This window comes from Drosophila gunungcola, assembly GCF_025200985.1.
Source record: "Drosophila gunungcola strain Sukarami chromosome 3L unlocalized genomic scaffold, Dgunungcola_SK_2 000005F, whole genome shotgun sequence".
NCBI classification, from domain to species: domain Eukaryota; kingdom Metazoa; phylum Arthropoda; class Insecta; order Diptera; family Drosophilidae; genus Drosophila; species Drosophila gunungcola.
Window position 1 is genome coordinate 3,416,179 of NW_026453180.1, and position 16,939 is coordinate 3,433,117.

Here is a 16,939-nt window from a genome sequence, read left to right on the forward strand (position 1 = left end):
GTTATTTTTTTTTAAATAATCATAATAATTCAAATAAGTATATATATTTTAACAATTATTATGTAATGTATAATCCATTTGTTATTACTGTATAACTCTAATAAAAAGTTAGCCATTTTCTAGCTATTCACATGATGGAATCATAGCTACATCCATCTCTAGTTTCTCCCGACTAGTTTCTATCGATAAATTGGCCACAGTGTTGGAGTGTCATCACCGGCACAAATTATGCTTTTTTTCCAGCAAAGTCTTCCAAAAAGTGTTGTTTGCTATTTTTTATAGTGCCGCCTTGTAGTGTTTTATTGTTAACTATTCAATTAACCCAAACCGAAAAGTGCCGTTCATCTTATTCCAAATATTAAAGAAGTTACAACTGTGATCTCCGCCTGCATGCTTGTTTCCAGTGGCTTAAAAAATGCACCGTCCTTGGAATGATTTTTGGGAGGCTGTTGTGGGACATTTGATGGGAAAATAAAAACTGGCACTAGCATCGCATTGGAATAAGGAAAAGCCGCAGCTGTTCCATTGTGACAGGTGCAGCGGCACACTCACACACACACACACACATACCCTCATTTGCCTATTCCTTTTCCACCCGTGCAATAACAACAACAATGGCTGGAACCGCGACCGCGACGCCAATGGAAATCGACGAATTCATAAATGGAGCACTCGTTTCTTGGGTGGGTACTATAACGTAAACTATGGATAAACATGCTCGATATTTGCATCGCAAGTGAGTCTATGTGCTTGGCATAAATAATTCGAGTGTTCGATTCCCAGCGAAAACAAAAACAACAACAGAGTCGTGAGAACAACCTGCCCACATACTTACACACACATACAGTTGAGGTCAATGAAATAGTTACACCTCTTAGAAATATACAGTAACGTTATCAACTCCATTCAATTTTTTTCTTTTCCGATAATCAAAAGCAATATATTTTTTTAATATATTTTTAAAGAAAATTGGATGGTCAATAAACCCTATAAATACAGTTAACATTTAAATTAAATACTTCATAAAAGGTTTCAGTGAGCTGACAATTTTAGTAAACATAAATAATTTTAAAAATTAGTAATTCCATTGTTGTAATATCACCAAAAATATTATGTTTTTAATTGAAAATTGCTCATTTCAACCAGTTATATTTCTGTCACTATTTAAATGTTTGCCACCTATGAACATCACCTTTGGACTCCTATTAAGTTGCCCAAAATTGTATGTAGTTATGTGGCTTTCCGCACCAGTCGCAAAAGAACCAAGGTCATTGTAACTTGCTCACGACGGCTTACGGTACAAAAAGAAACGGAGGAGGAGGAGCTGTAATGAGCTCCATTTGTGTGTGCTCTTGTCCAGCAAATATACATATTCGCCATTGCTCTTGTTCTTTGCTGAATTCCATATCTAAAACTGGAAATGTCATTTCTCTTGCAGCTGGAGTCATGTCTGCCACGTGCCGAGCTCCTAGCGGGATACACTTCTCTGCTGGACGGGCACATAATCCACAGCGTCTGGCTGCAGATCGATCCGGAGCCGCAGAATAATCCCAGTGAGCTGAATGATTTAAATGGGAAATCCCTGAGCATCGCTAGGGCCAAGAACTTTGAATGCATCGTAAGGAATCTCAAGTCCCTGTTCGAAGAGGAACTGGGACAGACTATTCTCGTCCTGCCAGATGCCTTCACCCTGGGCCATCATCCGGAGAGCAGAAACGGCTTGGATCAGATGAAAACCCTGCTCACACTGTTACTCGGTGCAGCTGTGCAATGTCCCAACAAGGAGCTGTTTATTGCCCGCATCAAGGAACTTGATCTGCAGACGCAGCATGCCATTGTGGCACTGATCAAACAGGTTACGGATAGCCACAGTCTAGTGCTCACGGAGGACTCCCTGGAGCGCCTGACGCCGCAGAGCATGTACACACATATTTTGCGGCTCACCAAGGAGCGAGATCTCATGTATCTCAAGTGGATCGATTTGGCCTGCGTGGAGACGGAAATGGCAGCCAGCGAAAATCTGGTGGAGTGCGGCCAGGGAGTTGGCGTTCCACGTTCCCCTTCAAATGGCACGGCCACCTCAACACCCTCATCCTCTTCCAACTCGGAGAGTAATCACCTGGCCGTGGAGTGTGCAGATTTGCGTTCCAAAAACCGAAAGCTACGTCAGGAACTGTAAGTTCTCTTAAATCTCACTTACTCCTTTATTTAGTCAATTTATTTTAATTCACCACACCTTTTTTCAGCGAGGAAAAGTCCGAAAATCTCTTGGAGCTGCGCGAGGAGCTGGATGACAAGAAGGCGCACTTCGACAAGCTGCGCCAGGAGAGCCAGGAATGGTTCACGGAGGCCAAGCGGGCAGCTGCCTATCGCGACGAGGTGGACATCCTTCGGGAGCGGGCCGAACGAGCTGATCGACTGGAGGTGGAAGTTCAGAAGTATCGTGAGAAACTTGGCGACTCCGATTTTTACAAATCCCGCGTTGAAGAGCTACGCGAGGATAACCGCGTCCTTCTAGAATCAAAGTACTCCCCTTGAATATCACCTTAAAAACCTTAAAACTAAACTTTACTCTTTTATTTCCCCAGAGAAATGTTGGAGGAGCAGCTGCAGCGCTATCGCAAAAGGTCTGAGCACGCCATTACCCTGGAGTCCGAGATTATCAAATACAAGCAAAAACTCAATGATATGGCTCTGGATCGAGACGTAGATCGCTCCAAGCTGGAGGAGCTGCTTGAGGAGAATGCGCAACTGCAACTGGTGGCCAGGAATCTTAACTCCACGATGGATCTGGATAAGTCCTTCTCCGAAAACGAAGACGACTGCAACTCGGGCGATAACAGCCTGTCCGAACAGCTAACGAACAATGCCCAAACCCGTGCCCTCAAATTGGAGCTGGAGAACCGTCGCTTGACTGCCGCCTTGGAGCAGCTAAAAGAAAGCAGTTTCCACGAATCCACCAGCAAGATGTTAGAACTGGAGAAAGAAAAGAAAAAGCTCTCACTAAAATCCGAGCAGATGCAAGAAAACATTCAGCGACTGACTCAACAGAATGTGGAACTCGAAAGCGTCTTTAAAAATGCTTTGGAGGAAAACAAGAAACTGCAGGATGCTGTGGATAATCGCCAGAAGAGCTATGATCGTCAAAGTCTGGAGCGCGAAGCTGACCGTCAGAAGCTGTCCGACGCAGAGCAACAAGTGGAAACTTTGAACAAGGAAAAACAACGCATCCAAACTCTAAACGAAAGCATTCAGCGAAGAGCCGACGATCTTGAACGACTGGCGGAGAGCAAGACAAAGGAACTAGAGCAGTACTCGGAAAAATCCAAGCAATACGAGCAGACCAAACAGAAGCTCTACGAGATTGAGGCCAAGGTCTCCACATTTGAGCGCGAGAATGCCAGCCTGCTGAAAGAGGTGTCCAAACTGAAGGAGGGAAGCGAGCAAAAGTCTGTGCAGCTGGACGAGAGCATCAATCGTCTGGATGTACAGAGCAAGGAGCTTCAAAAACTGGGCAAGGCACTCGAAGAATCAGAGCAAGAGCATCAGAAGCTCATTGAGTTAGAGAAGCAAAATCAAGAGCTAGTTTCGCAGCGCAACATTGATCAGGAGATGATAAGCACACTGCGCAATGACCTCGTTACTGGTACTTTGGTCACAAAGAAGGTGCGCCACAACTTGGAGAAATTGGGACTGGCGGACGAAGAACCTGGTGAACTTAATGTAGAGCATGTGGTGGAGAAGCTGGTGCGCAATCCGGAGACCTTTAAAACGGTGCGTGAAATTATGCTAACCGTAACACGGGAGCAGCAACAGGAGGAGCAGCAGCAACAGTCGGACATGTGTGTGCTGTGCCACCGCCAGGAGATCTTCACGGTGGAGAAGAACATTGAACTGGCCGCCGCTGCTCCAGTGCCCGCTCCTGCTCCAGCGCAACCTTCTTCCCAGGAACTTCGGTTCGAGCACAAGCTGCGACTCAGTCCGGCAAGAGAATCCGCCGAGCTGACGCGCATCAAGGATTCCAATACTCAACTGCAGACGGAGAATGCTCGACTCAGTGTGGATGTGGCTGCTTTGGGCTCACAAATCACTTCCCTAAACACGCAGCATGTAGCCCTTCAGCTGGCCAACTCGCAGCTCGCTGCCGAAAAGGATACTCTACTCAAAGATATCGATTCTCTGCAGCAGGAGCACAAGCATGCGCTGCAGGATCAGGTTACTTTGCAGTGCCTACACGATCAGCTCTCCGCGGAGTACGAATCGCTGAACAAGGACAAGGAGCAGCTGAAGGCGGCAGTGCGGGATTTGCGACAGGAGTTGCGCGACACCCGCGAACAACAGTCGGTATTGGAGCAACGCATCGAGGAGTTGACCTCGCAGAACAACAACATGAAGACCTGCAGCGAGGACTTGTCCATCCTGCGCACCGAGCACTCCAAGCTAACCGACGACTTCCGCAATCTCTTCGCCACCAGTGATCGCTTCAAGAACGAGTACAAGAACATCCAGGAGCAGTACAAGATGGTGCGCATGGAGCACTCGAGCCTCAAGCTACAAAACACCGAGCTCTCCGGCGAACTGAACACCAAGAGCGACCAAGTGCGTCACCTGCAGGTGGAGTACAGCAAGGTTCAGCAGCGTTGCGAGGTGAGTTTATCAAAGCCAATTTATTTTTCTGATATAATTTAATCAAACTGTCCCTCTACAGATGTTGATTCAAAACAATGCTGAACTGGATTCGGAGCGCAAGGCACTGATGGACAACGTGTCGCAGCTGCTCTCGCAGTATCAGGAACTTTTGGCCATATCCCTGGAGGACAAGAAGCACTTCCACGAGGAGGAGAAGAACTACACCGAACGGGTGCACAGCCTGAAGCGGCAGAAGGAGAAGCTGGAGGAGAAAATCATGGAGCACTACAAAAAGTCAGAGACCACAGTGCACAAGAAGTGGGTTTTCGCAAGCATATAAAGTTGGGTGGATATTAACTTTACTTATTTAAAACTCCAGAAAACCTTTTGCCAGCATGCTGGTTAGGAGAGTGAAGAAGGCCAGCTCGGATCTGATGAACAAAGTGCCCAGTCGGGTAGGTTTATCCAGGAATACCGAATGTATGTGTTATATCCGAATCCTTTTTAGAACCGTCGCTCCTGGGTAGATGATGCCCGTACAAATTCACAGTTTGTGATCGGTTCCGAGTCCGGCGGCAATGAGTCCGACAACAGCAACGAGGAGCCACTGTCCATTGCCTCGGACACGCATCTCCTCCAGCGGAATGTCCCGCTCCGCCAGAGTCTGCAGCGGTAAGCCATCATCAATGTGGTTCACTGGCTATTGGGGTTTATGGTTTTTGTTCTATTTACATGTATTATACACAACTCAACACAACTCGCACCAAACAAACACTTTATGTACAATTTGTCCGAGTAGGGATTTGCTGGATAACTCGATCCAACGCGGCGGAGTCGTGCGCAGTAGCCTGCAGGCTCAGAAACGTACGGATTTGAATAACTCACGTAGAAATAGCGTGCACGGGTATGCGCTTTAAATGTGTAACAAACCATTCCCAATCCCATTAAAATAAACTGGCCACTTGAAACAGATTGATTCTAGTTTTTCGGTGGCAGTCGTCCATTCCTTTTCAGCTCTGCCAGTTAGGCAATTTAATTGTTATTGTTGGCAGTTTTTATAAAGCTATTAGTTATAAATCTAGCAATTTTGAATTGTTTGTTAATCATTAAAAAAAAGAAAAACAGGAATTTTTTTAACCTTTTTTTAATTTAACAAATTACGACGCTTAACAAAGATATTGAAACATATATTCAACTCAGCTTTTTCATTACATTGTGTGATTGGATTACTTGGCACAAATTACTGGCAATGAGAGCTAAGTGATTCTTTAAATGTTAATTAAATTTTTGAAAATATAAAATCATGTTCCATTTTTATTGTAGTAATTATACATCATTTATATGTCTTCAAATACACTTTAATGAATTGTTTATGAAATGGACTTCATGTTCCTTTTTAAAAAAAGGTTTTTTTTTGTTTTAAAAGTTTTTATTTATATAAAGTCATAAAAATATTTGTTGAAAACCAAAAGTTGGCCATTTTTCACATAATTTGTATTAACTTCTTTTTTAATCTAGCAATTTTTGCTTTGCCAGCACTGATCCCTCTTCCACCGTTTCCCTCTGCACAATGTGTCCCTGCACCCATTTGTTGTCGTCGCTCCTCACCTCTGTAAACTAGTAAAACATAACTATTTACTGATAAACGCAATGCTTTGCAGCAGTCTTGAAGCGCCAGATGTGACGGGCAGTAGTTTGACGCTTGGCACAGCCGGTTCCCGACGCACTGTTTATCTAATCGACGAGCACCAGAAGCTACCCGACGGCTCCACTGCCCCACAGCCGCAGTCCAGCTCCGGCAACCCAGCAACTCCCACGCCAGCAGAACCCCAGACGCCCCAGAAGAGTGCCTCGGAAAGCAATGCCCCCGTGGGGCCGGCCACTTTCCTCATGTACAACCGCATAAACACTACGATTGGAGGAGCCTCGACCAGCGGCGACCAGACTCCACTGCTGCAGGCCAGCGGCAGCGTCTCCGGATCCCAAACACCCTTGCAGGATGACAAGTCGGCGAGGAAACGAACCGAGGACAAGAGCAATAGCATCTGGTATGAGTACGGCTGCGTCTAGACACTAGAGATCTATAGATCTAGAGAGACAATCGAACAGTATACGTCCACACAACTTGAACTCGAACTCGAATATAATGCATTTGCTACTGACGGAGTATTATTTCGTTTTAGAAATTAACGAATTTATTTTTAAACGCATTATAGAGAACATCGATGTTGCCTTAAGCTAGTTACAGATGTAAGATGTAAAGTGCTGCTTGAAACGCTATGATTTGCCTTAAGACATGTTTTACAATTAGTCTATGTACGATATACTATAGTTTGTACCTATTTATGCAATTTAAAAAAACTTCAGAAGACTACGCGACAAAAAAGCGAACTCATAACTATCCAGTATACACCCCTATATACACGAAACTATACAGAAATATGTTACAAAAAGAACTAGCTATATACCGATGCCTCAATGTTACGTCCCAAGCGAAAGGCTTTCTTTTTCGTTATGATGACAAGTTTTATTTGGTGTTTTGTAAACTCGACTCGAATCTATGTATTCCTATATACAGTATATATGTTGTATTCCACACTCGTACTCTGCTAGCAGCTAACAAACGCGCCTTCAATTTGTGAATATGTTTTTATAAATTACTTGTAGCCTTGTACTATTTATTGACGCAAAGCCTAACACCGCAATAAAACTAAGCAAACATACGTAAAAAAATATCTCACTTTTTTGGGCAAGTCTCTAAAGATAACCAAAGATACATATAAGGTGATTCGTTCGTCCTCAGTATTTTAGAATGAGCAAAGACGGAAGACAAAAAAGATGTGGTTGTTGAAGGCACTTATTTCGCTGGTAACTATCTCCGAGCTGGACACAAATTCCCGACTAATATCCGTTTGTTGATAAACTCAAGCTTTTGGTCCAATATCTGGCCGCCACATGCAACGTGTGCCAAAATGAAAGCAAAGTGGCTTGTCACAGTGAAACCACCTTTTCCATCTGCTACGACGGTGAGTTAATTATTGTTCTTATTATAAGGCGATTATTCAGCAGTACTTCAATTTCCAGGAGAGCCTTCGTATGATCTTCTGTCATGCCCTGAGAATTCCTATTGCACCGATGGTTTCTACACTTGCTACCAGAATGCCGATCCAGTTTGCAAATCAGAAGAGGACACCACAACCACTGAGGTCCCGACTACCACGACCACTACGACTACGATTCCGACTACCACCACAACGGAGGGTCCATGGAATGCCGATGAAATATGCCAGCTAGCCACTAAAAGCACCTCTTATGAAAACCTAGATGATCCCACCTGCACAACGTAAATATCTCATGGTGATAGTAACTTTTAATACCCGTTCAGGATCAATAGTAGAGTCGTTCGTCAAGTTTATTTTAAAAGCGTGCCACGTCAACAAATTGCAAAACCCTTTCATTTTACTCCGAGATTTGTATGAGGCCAGTTATTAGGCAGTATATATTTAATCGTTCAATATCTATTAACACATCAAATATTTTTTAAATCGTATCACTATTTTAAAAGTTATGAAAAAATTAAGTTTTCGTGACTTAATAAAACGAGTTAATATATTTAAGAGAGCGGAAGAGAGCGAAAAGAACTGTTAGTCCGGCAGATGGCGCAATCTCACCCACTATTTTTTTTTTTTTGAATATTTTTTTAAAAGTTGTTCGCTGAGTGTAAAGGGTACCCAATAGTCTGCGGCTTTATATTTGCATTAACTTTGACTACATTTTTCAGTTTTATAAGATGTACAGTTTCCGATGGAAGCCATTCTACAAAAGTGGCTTTGTGTCCGGCAAATCAGTATTTCAGTACAAGCTTGACTGTGTGTACAAGCACAAAACCGGCCGGATGTGTGGAGGTGACAACGACGGCGGTACCCACAACCACTGCAAAAACAACAGTGACCACAACCACAGCAGAACCCTGGAGTGCCGAGGCCACCTGCTTGACTGTTACGGAGTCCACTTCTTTTATAAACCAAGACGATCCCACCTGCAACACGTAAGTGAGCACACACCCGAATTTTTTTCCCAAAATATGGCTAACACCGATTACTATTTTAGCTTTCTATATTGTTATGTTTTAAATGGATCAGCTACGGCTTTAATAAAAAAATGCCAACCGAACAAATATTTTAATGACACTTTAAAAGGCTGTGACACCAAAAAGCCTGATTATTGCACATAGTTTTAAGGCTTTTAAGAACATAAATTTTCACGTTTATTACTATCAATAAAAACAAACCATATCAACAACTACATTGGTTGTTAGCTTTTTTTAAGATCAGCCTGTTGCTATATAAGAACGTCATATGTCCCACATATTTTCAGTAACCAAATGGCAGCAGTATTCAATTGATCATGTGGCTACAACTTTTTTTTTCGCTGGTAAGAAATTAAAAGGATGTTGTCCTAAAACACTATTTAAATACCCTTAATTATAGTTGCTGGCGCAATGCCTTTTGGCTTTGCCAGCACCAAAATCAGATGAAAATTGGAGTGTGGAAAAGGCATGCAGTGAAGTTACAAAATCCACTTCACTTAAAAACCAGGACGATCCAACTTGTAGCAGGTGTGTTAAATTAATAAAATGACCAGTTCTAGAAACTAAATAACACCAACGATTCTTTTAGCTTTCTTTATTGTTATGTATCCAGTGGATCAGCTACTCCGTTGATAAAGAATTGCAAGGCAAACGAATATTTTGATTCGACTACACAGACCTGCAGTTCCAAAGTTCCGAGCGAATGTTCTGGAGGGGAAATAGAGCCAACAGAACCGTCAGTAAAGAAGACAACCACTGAAACAAGCGAAGAAAGCTGCCAAGATGTTACACAGTCCACCTCAATGCGAAATAAAAATGATCCCACGTGCAACAGGTAATTAAATTAAACTGGATTTAGTCTCAAAAACGAGCTAACATCGAACATCCTTTCAGCTTTGTATATTGTTATGTAACTAAAGAATCAGCCACTACGATGATAAAGAATTGCAGGGCAAACGAATATTATGATTCCACTTCAAAGGTCTGCAGCCACACCAAACCAGATGATTGTATCTAAATTTTTTAATTCTAAGAATCCAATTGTTATGCTTATTCCCATTAAATGATGTCAATAAAAGAGCAGTAATCTTGATAGCGAATTCACAAATTGCGAAGATAAGAAGCTTATGGGTGGTTAATGTTTTCATAGACATGTTTCAATTGATTAGGTGGCTGATACGGAGCTTTTGGTGGAAAAAACAAATAATTTTAACTAATATAACATCATTTGAATTGAGATTCTTAATATTATATGTAGTTTTTGGTAACACTTTATTGTATCAAATGCTGTTTGGGAATTAAAACAATCTAATTAAAATTTTGTGGCTCCTCCAAAAAGTGTAAGATATCTAACGAAACCAAGAAATGTTGTCGACAAGTTAAAGTGTCGTTTAAATAAATAATGTTCTCTTTTATATATTTAAAAAGAACTGCGCCACCCCTAAGTCCTATTAATGTATTTAAAATGCACATAGAATTTAAAACTAACATCAACAAACTTACATCTTTAAAAGCAAATAAATAAAATAATATTAAAAAAACGGAGTATTGTTCTTGGTAACACTCATTATTTACACGGAAATTTGCGCATATCTGAAAAGCCTGTCAACAAAATACATACATATGTACATTTATTGCCAACAAAACAGATAAGTAAACCTACGCAATAAACACTAAATACGGAGATAAACGATGCTGAAGATTAAGTCCTCCCGGTATTTAAAGGGCCCTCGGTTTCTTCAAGGTTTCAGTGTGCAAAGTGAAGCAAGGTTAAACCGACAATGTGGACGAGTCTTATTTTATCACTGGTAACTATGCAAGGATATCTCGAATATCTCTGGTTAATAGTACTTAAATTAAATAGCTCCTGGTACATTGCCTGGTTGCTGTGCCAGCTCCCAATTTAAATTACCCGAATACGGAACCTTGGAGTGCGGAGAGGGCTTGTCGAGAAGTGGACAGATCGGTCATGATCGAAAACAAAAACGATGCCACATGCGCCACGTAAGCACTGTTTTTTCGATAGCACAGATAGCAAAATAACTTAAATGGAATCTTACTTGCAGTTACGTGTATTGTTATATAGCTGGTGGATCTACAAGAGCGCTAATTAAAAGCTGCAAGAGCAATCAATACTTCAATGCCGAATTTAAATTGTGCAGTATCAATAAACCTGAAGGTTGCGAATAATTTCTATAAACCTTTAAATAAATGGTTGATTTGTGCACGGGAAAATAATAATACTCATCGTGTAATAGACTTAACAAATTTTGTAACTTTAAATATTATATATTATACTATTAATAATAATAAAAGAAAATACAAATTATAATACAAAAATTAAAATTTACTTAAAATTATTATAATATTGTATACCATTAAAATGAAAATGCAAATTTTTCAATTTAGTTTATCAAACACGTCCTTTTCAGGGGGTTTTTTGTTATGAGAAACAGAATGAACATAAGAATATGTTTCTTTAAAAATCAACACTTTTAACTATCAATTAATAGATAATTAAACAACATTCCAAATATTTTAAAACATAAGCAAGTAGAGAATATCTGGTAAGCATTTCACCGACTTAAAGTACATAAGCATTTCACAAAGTAGGGAATAGGGGTCACCAATCCCTTTTCTTATAGATAAAAGTGAAACGGAGTGAGTAATCTATATTTTTTTTTAATCCATTGTCCAGCTAAAATCAGCAATTTTATCACATGTCAATAAGTAATTACCAGTTTAAAATAGTAAATAAATAAATACCCAAAGAAAACTAGGAAATCGGGGTCACCAATATCTAGTATGATTGTATTAGTATGACTTTTAGCTTTTTCTTTCATTTTTATTCGTTTATTATCAGAAATTAGCAATTGCTTGGTCGTACGGTCTGACATGCCTCTGTATCTGAATTGTAGTATTGGTTCGCTTCACAATAATATAGACGACCAAGATAATCTTGGCTAAGCTTATAGCAGAAGACATACCTACAAATTTAAGTTTATTAGATTATTTCGCATAGAATATAATAATATACTTGCATTTGACACGTTGTATCTGTTTCAACTCGATAGTGTCCCTTGCGCCTTAACTTTGCACAATAGACGTTCGGATCTACTTCCGATGAAATGGTAGAGGTGCTTAATGTACTTGTACTAGTAGGTTCAAATGTTGTGGGTAGAGTACTGGAATCTGTTGCATTAGCCGAAGTAGTTGAATCTGTTGTACTATCAGAAGTATTAGAATCTGTACTTGATGCTGTAGTAATTACTGGGGTAGTAGTAATCAATGGTGTTGAGGTCTCAGTCACTGTAGATTCTGTGGTTTCCTGAGTATTTGAATCCGTTGTAAATACAGGAGTGGTAGAATCAGTGGTAATGAGGGTTGTAGAATCTGAAGATTCCATTGTACTCGAATCTGTGGTTAAATCAGAAGTAGTTGAATCTGGCAAAATTTCTGTGGGAAAAAAAGGAGTTGTAGAATCTGTACTCGAGTCGGTGGAAAACGCAATAGTTGTAGAATCCGTGGAAACAGGGGATGTAGAAGTGTCAATTACTGTAGACTCTGTGGTTTCCTGAGTAGTCGAATCTGTGAACAAATTATAAATAGTTTAATCTGTAATCAGTGTTGAGGTTTCTGTGGTACCCGTCTCCTGGGTTGTGATTTCCGACGTTGTAGAATCTGTACTCGATTCCGTACTAGATTCTTCCAGAGTACTAGACTCTGTTGTCATTTCGGTAGTACCTGAATTCGTGGTCAGAGTAGATTCAGTGGTCACTGTAATAGTTTCCATCGTAGTAAACTCTGTGGTTTCCAGAATACTCGCATCAGTTGTCGAATCTTCTCAAGTCAAAAGTACAAGATAAACAAAACCGCAGGGCAATAAACCCATATAAAGCAAACCCAAAAGTGTTATATTTACCAACCTGTCACTATATCCGTTGTGGTCGTCGAGATATCTGGAACACAAGCCGGCTGTGGGAAAATAAGTGTGAAATTTGGCAAAACATCTAGGGCTAAGTACACTAATCACCTCCGCTGAATCCATGGCTGCACAGAATCCCTGCAGGACGCAATAATATCCATCCCGGCAATTTCTCACCCTACTTTCATCCACAACTGCTTGGCCAAAGCAAAAACCATAGGCGGTTTCATTGATACAGGCGTATTGTAAACTTGTCAGGGAACAATCGGAGCAAACGGACTGTCCAAGAACCCTTTTCGAAATCCAGACTATCAGCAAAAGCTGAAAATAACCAGTGGAACTGGGTCACTTTCACCGCAATGACTACTATTCCCTATTCACTAACCTTCTGAGTTAAATTCGCGAGGAGCATATTTTGTCTGTTTGCCGGGAAGAGCAACCTACTTGTGATGGCTGGCCAAAGTGGTGTCAAATCTCTTTATAGTCGCTTAAGGCGTTGCCAACCCTCAGTTAGCGTGTGTTTAGCGCCCATAAAAAGATAACTAGCCATTCTTAAGACCCAAGGCTCCGAGATTTTACGATGCGATATAAAACAAATTCGGCACCGCTGCCAAAATGTACAAATAAGACTAAGCTCTAGGTGTCTGATCATTCGCAGAAGATCCGTAAAGTTGGCAAGATGTTCAAAGTGTTAGTTCTGGTAGGTTTGAAAATACTCGATATTTGGATCTAAATTAAAAAAATATTAAAGACAACTTACTATTTAAAAATCTATCAAAGTTTCTTAATAAAACACAAACCAATAAACTATTTTAAAAACACAAAAAAATGTAAGAAATATTTTATTTCTGTGCAATTATATAATTTTAAGAATTACTGTTGAAATTAAAGTGTTAAATAAAAAAGAAAAGCTATAAAAAATATTGCGTAAAGAGTAAAGATGATAATTAAAATTGTGATAATTGGACAACCGAACAATTAAAGCATTAAAAAAACAATTTTAAAATATAACTTAGAAAATATTTAAAAGATTTAACTCAAGAAAATTGTTTTTTAAAAATATATATATATCTGAAAACTAGTTTTCTTAATTAAAAAGTTATAAAAAATAGCTATAAAATAAAAATCAAAAACCAAGTCATAATAATAACCAAAAATATTTTCAGTTTCTCCTGGTAGCCATGCCAATCGTTTGGATACAGGCGGACTGTAATGTGTGCCAATCGAACGGAGCCTCCTGCATCAACCAGACGGCATATAACCTGTGCTTCGGAGGCACTGAGCCGAACACCAATCAGACCTTCATCTGCACCGATGGCCTGGTGTGCACGGATCAGCCCGTGATCTGCTTCCAACGGGGCGGGACTCCAGCCAGTTGTGGCGATACGGACAGTTGTGGCCAGTGTGCTCCAAACTACACCTTCGCCTGCACCTCGCGCTCCACATTCGCCTTCTGCTTTGGCGCCACCACACCCACAAATGTGACGGGAAGCTGTCCAGATGGTTACTTTTGCGACGCCTCCACCCAGGAGATCTGCGTGACCAAAGCCACCGATGATTCCATCATTTGCCACTTAAACTGGCAACCGAACTTTTGAATTTGCATACAACTCAATGGAAATTATAAACAAAATTTGGGCATCATAAATAAGTAATAAATTTTATTTTTGACACTTTCTATTGAAAAACTAAATCAATATCAAATTAGTCTTATCTTATTTTGTTCGTTACTAAGTAAGCATTTTGATAAGATTATAAAAAATTGTTTTTTGCCTATAAGTATTTTTTTTAGCATTTTACATTGTTATAATATTATTATTTTGACGGCAACTGTACATTTCATTGTTAATTTCTAGATTAAATACCTGCAAGCAAAGTAGCCGGGGAGTTGAAATAAAAGCTAAAATATATTTTTAAAACAAGTTACAAAAAATATTTTACTTAAAACTTTTATCTGTCAATATTTCTAAGCTGTTAATAATGAGCAAATTTTAAATTTTAAAATGATTTTAAAATGTCATAATCGAAATGAAAAATTAAAGAAAGCCCTGAGGCTATTCTTAACAAAAGTAAAATACCTAAAATACAATTATATACCCTAGGTAATTCCTTAAAATGTATATATTAAATTAAATTACAATCTCCAGTCTACGGCTATAAATCGAGGAACTCGTCAGCATCTTCCGTTTGTCTTTGCTCCAGCCAGGAGCGTGCAATCCGTATCGAGGGCAACCGGAAGCGCCACTCGTCGCAGCAGTACTTGTAGACCTCATCGCCCAGTTGCAGCAGCTCCATGGCAAACTCCCGCTCATCATCCTTCCAGGTGCGCTCCTCGGATCCCCCAAACATTTCCATGCGCAGCAGGGCAGCCATCGTGGGTCCCAGGTACTTCTTGATGGCTATATAAAGCTGTGGTTTGGTCAATGAGTTGGTGGCGGACTTAATGGGAGCAGGAGGCTTTGGCGCTTCCGCCTGCAGTCGTTTGAGTTCGGCATTCTCCTCTGAAATCTTTTCAAACTCGGCCTGCAGTTTGTTGTAATCCTGAAGATGCTTTTCGCGGAGGGCTTCTTCGGAGGAGGATGGTTTTTCAACTGAGGCAACTTCCCCCTCACTTTCACAGCTTACTTCAATAGTATCTTCCAGGTTTAAGAAACTTGGAGAAGACTGCCTTTCTTGGCTAGGATTTGGTTGGCAGGGGTTAGAATTTCTGGACTTCTCTAGAACCTTCTGTTTACTCTTGATTATTGGAATAACTTCCAAATCATTGCCTGTTACTGTATGGTTTTCAGTCATGTAATGTGTGTCCTCAGATAGCTTTCTTTTCTTGGCCTGTTCTTTGGAAGATTGCTCTTCATTTTTAAGTAATTCCTTCTCCTGCATCTCACGAATCTTATCTTTCTTTCTAATCATCTCCATATATCTTATTTGAACAAGCTTCTTTTGGGATTGTTCGGAAGCCTTTGGCTTATTGATAACATCCCGAAATGTGCTTGTTGGTTTGGGTTTTCTCTCTTCCTCCTTGGACTTGGTGTACTTTTCGGTTAAATCTTCAGTCTGCGCTTTTGTTGACTGCTTTTCATTTAATGGCATGTTTATCGCACTAATGTTTTGAATCTCCTCTGGCCTTTTAATTAATTTGATGCCCAATGAGGGCTGCAGTTGATTGATAATATCCAGAATGTTTTGGGGAAGAACAGAAGTACTAGTGGTTGCGATTAATTCCTGCTCCTGCTCCTCCTCCGCCTCTGTCTCCTCCATAATTTCTATTCCAGGAAAGTCGAACACCACTGGTGGCTCTTCCTTTTCCTTATTTGTAATCTTCTCGATGGCAGTCTGTTTTTCTGGTGCATCCTTGATTACCTCGTCAATCATCTCCTTCATTTCTTGCTCAATCCTCTGATCCACGTCTTTGCTAGTCCTAGTACTTTTCCTAATGACCTCCACATTCTGGTTATCCCCATCACCATCCACGAATCCCAGGGGACATTCGAAATCCTTGGGTGGTATAAGATGGAGCTGCGTTGGAGGCGTCAGCTTGACCAGGAGCGCCTCTCCGTTCTGGTCGAGATTCTCAAAGTCCAGGGCCAGATCCCGGTTGATCCGGAGCAAAGTGGGCGTCTGCATGGGAATAAGTCTATCCATTTTGTAGTTCATGAAGGATTCGGCACGGAAATGCCGGGCACACACAGTTTTCCCTGCCAATTTGACCACTGATGCATTTGCAACATCTTTGTTTCCACAATATCTCACCCACTCTTTTAATCTTTTTGGGTCTTTGGCCGGGAACTTAAAGAAGTGCATGCTGGGATTGCGGCTTGAACTTATTGGACAATCGCGAAAACAGCATTTAGTGCCGCCCATAGTTTAAACATAAACAAATCCACAAATATATTATATTATTGTCAGTGGTGGCAAAGTTGAAGTCAGCTGTTGTTATCGATAGGACTTACCGATTTGGCGGGATTTTTAGATAAACTTAAATACAATTATCAATCGATTTTAATATTTAAGAGATAAAAAAATCTTAAAAATAATATGCCTATTGTTTTTTACATTTGCCACAAGCAAAAGCTGTTTTAGTCGTTTTGAAAAAAATTTTATTTTTTTATTCATTTTGTTTAAAAAAACATAACCTAGTAGGCTTTTATGGTTTTAATCTTTATTTATTTTATATTATTTAATCTTTATTGTCAATTAATTCTAATATATATTGCATTTGCGTTGGATACCGATACATGGGCTAAAGCTTATATCTTTAAATAAATAATTTATATAATATATTATCAAATATATAC

The 16,939-nt window shown here is 40.2% G+C and overlaps 7 protein-coding genes across 17 annotated transcripts; 5 read left to right on the forward strand and 2 right to left on the reverse strand.

The window, feature by feature from the left end:
* Window positions 1-185: 185 nt before the first annotated feature.
* Window positions 186-7,574, forward strand: LOC128259111 (girdin). Of its 9 annotated transcripts, XR_008268023.1 has the most exons (11): window positions 186-683; window positions 1,439-2,175; window positions 2,247-2,525; window positions 2,589-4,647; window positions 4,709-4,947; window positions 5,009-5,084; window positions 5,138-5,301; window positions 5,429-5,533; window positions 6,291-6,677; window positions 7,433-7,497; window positions 7,559-7,574. XR_008268023.1 is itself a non-coding variant. In XM_052991292.1 (10 exons), exons 1-10 carry the CDS (start codon window positions 615-617, stop codon window positions 7,443-7,445), a joined length of 4,128 nt encoding a protein of 1,375 aa, XP_052847252.1. In that variant the 5' UTR covers window positions 186-614; the 3' UTR covers window positions 7,446-7,542. The 9 variants fall into 9 exon arrangements, 8 of the variants coding, with proteins under 8 accessions (XP_052847252.1, XP_052847253.1, XP_052847250.1 ...); XM_052991292.1 differs by lacking the exon at window positions 7,559-7,574 and having other exon boundaries at window positions 7,433-7,542; XM_052991293.1 differs by lacking the exons at window positions 7,433-7,497; window positions 7,559-7,574 and adding an exon at window positions 7,384-7,405.
* LOC128259112 (salivary glue protein Sgs-3) lies at window positions 6,605-8,875 on the forward strand. The gene is made up of 6 exons (XM_052991299.1): window positions 6,605-6,677; window positions 7,433-7,497; window positions 7,559-7,655; window positions 7,714-7,972; window positions 8,411-8,677; window positions 8,740-8,875. Exons 2-6 carry the CDS (start codon window positions 7,468-7,470, stop codon window positions 8,861-8,863), a joined length of 777 nt encoding a protein of 258 aa, XP_052847259.1. The 5' UTR covers window positions 6,605-6,677; window positions 7,433-7,467; the 3' UTR covers window positions 8,864-8,875.
* A 49-nt stretch (window positions 8,876-8,924) lies between these two features.
* On the forward strand, window positions 8,925-10,210 carry LOC128259113 (uncharacterized). Its single transcript, XM_052991300.1, has 4 exons — window positions 8,925-9,063; window positions 9,120-9,247; window positions 9,309-9,554; window positions 9,614-10,210. The coding sequence occupies exons 1-4, from the start codon at window positions 9,037-9,039 to the stop codon at window positions 9,735-9,737; spliced, it is 525 nt and encodes a 174-aa protein (XP_052847260.1). The 5' UTR covers window positions 8,925-9,036; the 3' UTR covers window positions 9,738-10,210.
* Window positions 10,211-10,414: 204 nt separating this feature from the next.
* LOC128259317 (uncharacterized) lies at window positions 10,415-10,978 on the forward strand. Its single transcript, XM_052991624.1, has 3 exons — window positions 10,415-10,527; window positions 10,584-10,723; window positions 10,786-10,978. Exons 1-3 carry the CDS (start codon window positions 10,501-10,503, stop codon window positions 10,907-10,909), a joined length of 291 nt encoding a protein of 96 aa, XP_052847584.1. The 5' UTR covers window positions 10,415-10,500; the 3' UTR covers window positions 10,910-10,978.
* Window positions 10,979-11,509: 531 nt separating this feature from the next.
* On the reverse strand, window positions 11,510-13,106 carry LOC128259147 (uncharacterized). Of its 3 annotated transcripts, none has more exons than XM_052991344.1 (6): window positions 13,030-13,106; window positions 12,753-12,965; window positions 12,646-12,694; window positions 12,464-12,559; window positions 11,761-12,307; window positions 11,510-11,706 (listed from the first exon to the last, which is right to left on the reverse strand). In XM_052991344.1, the coding sequence occupies exons 1-6, from the start codon at window positions 13,054-13,056 to the stop codon at window positions 11,586-11,588; spliced, it is 1,053 nt and encodes a 350-aa protein (XP_052847304.1). In that variant the 5' UTR covers window positions 13,057-13,106; the 3' UTR covers window positions 11,510-11,585. The 3 variants fall into 3 exon arrangements, with proteins under 3 accessions (XP_052847304.1, XP_052847303.1, XP_052847305.1); XM_052991343.1 differs by having other exon boundaries at window positions 12,365-12,559; XM_052991345.1 differs by lacking the exon at window positions 12,464-12,559.
* A 119-nt stretch (window positions 13,107-13,225) lies between these two features.
* On the forward strand, window positions 13,226-14,275 carry LOC128259148 (uncharacterized). The gene is made up of 2 exons (XM_052991346.1): window positions 13,226-13,344; window positions 13,811-14,275. Exons 1-2 carry the CDS (start codon window positions 13,324-13,326, stop codon window positions 14,240-14,242), a joined length of 453 nt encoding a protein of 150 aa, XP_052847306.1. The 5' UTR covers window positions 13,226-13,323; the 3' UTR covers window positions 14,243-14,275.
* Window positions 14,276-14,423: 148 nt separating this feature from the next.
* On the reverse strand, window positions 14,424-16,540 carry LOC128258933 (DNA ligase 1). Its single transcript, XM_052990944.1, has one exon. It carries the CDS (start codon window positions 16,503-16,505, stop codon window positions 14,799-14,801), a length of 1,707 nt encoding a protein of 568 aa, XP_052846904.1. The 5' UTR covers window positions 16,506-16,540; the 3' UTR covers window positions 14,424-14,798.
* Window positions 16,541-16,939: the final 399 nt, after the last annotated feature.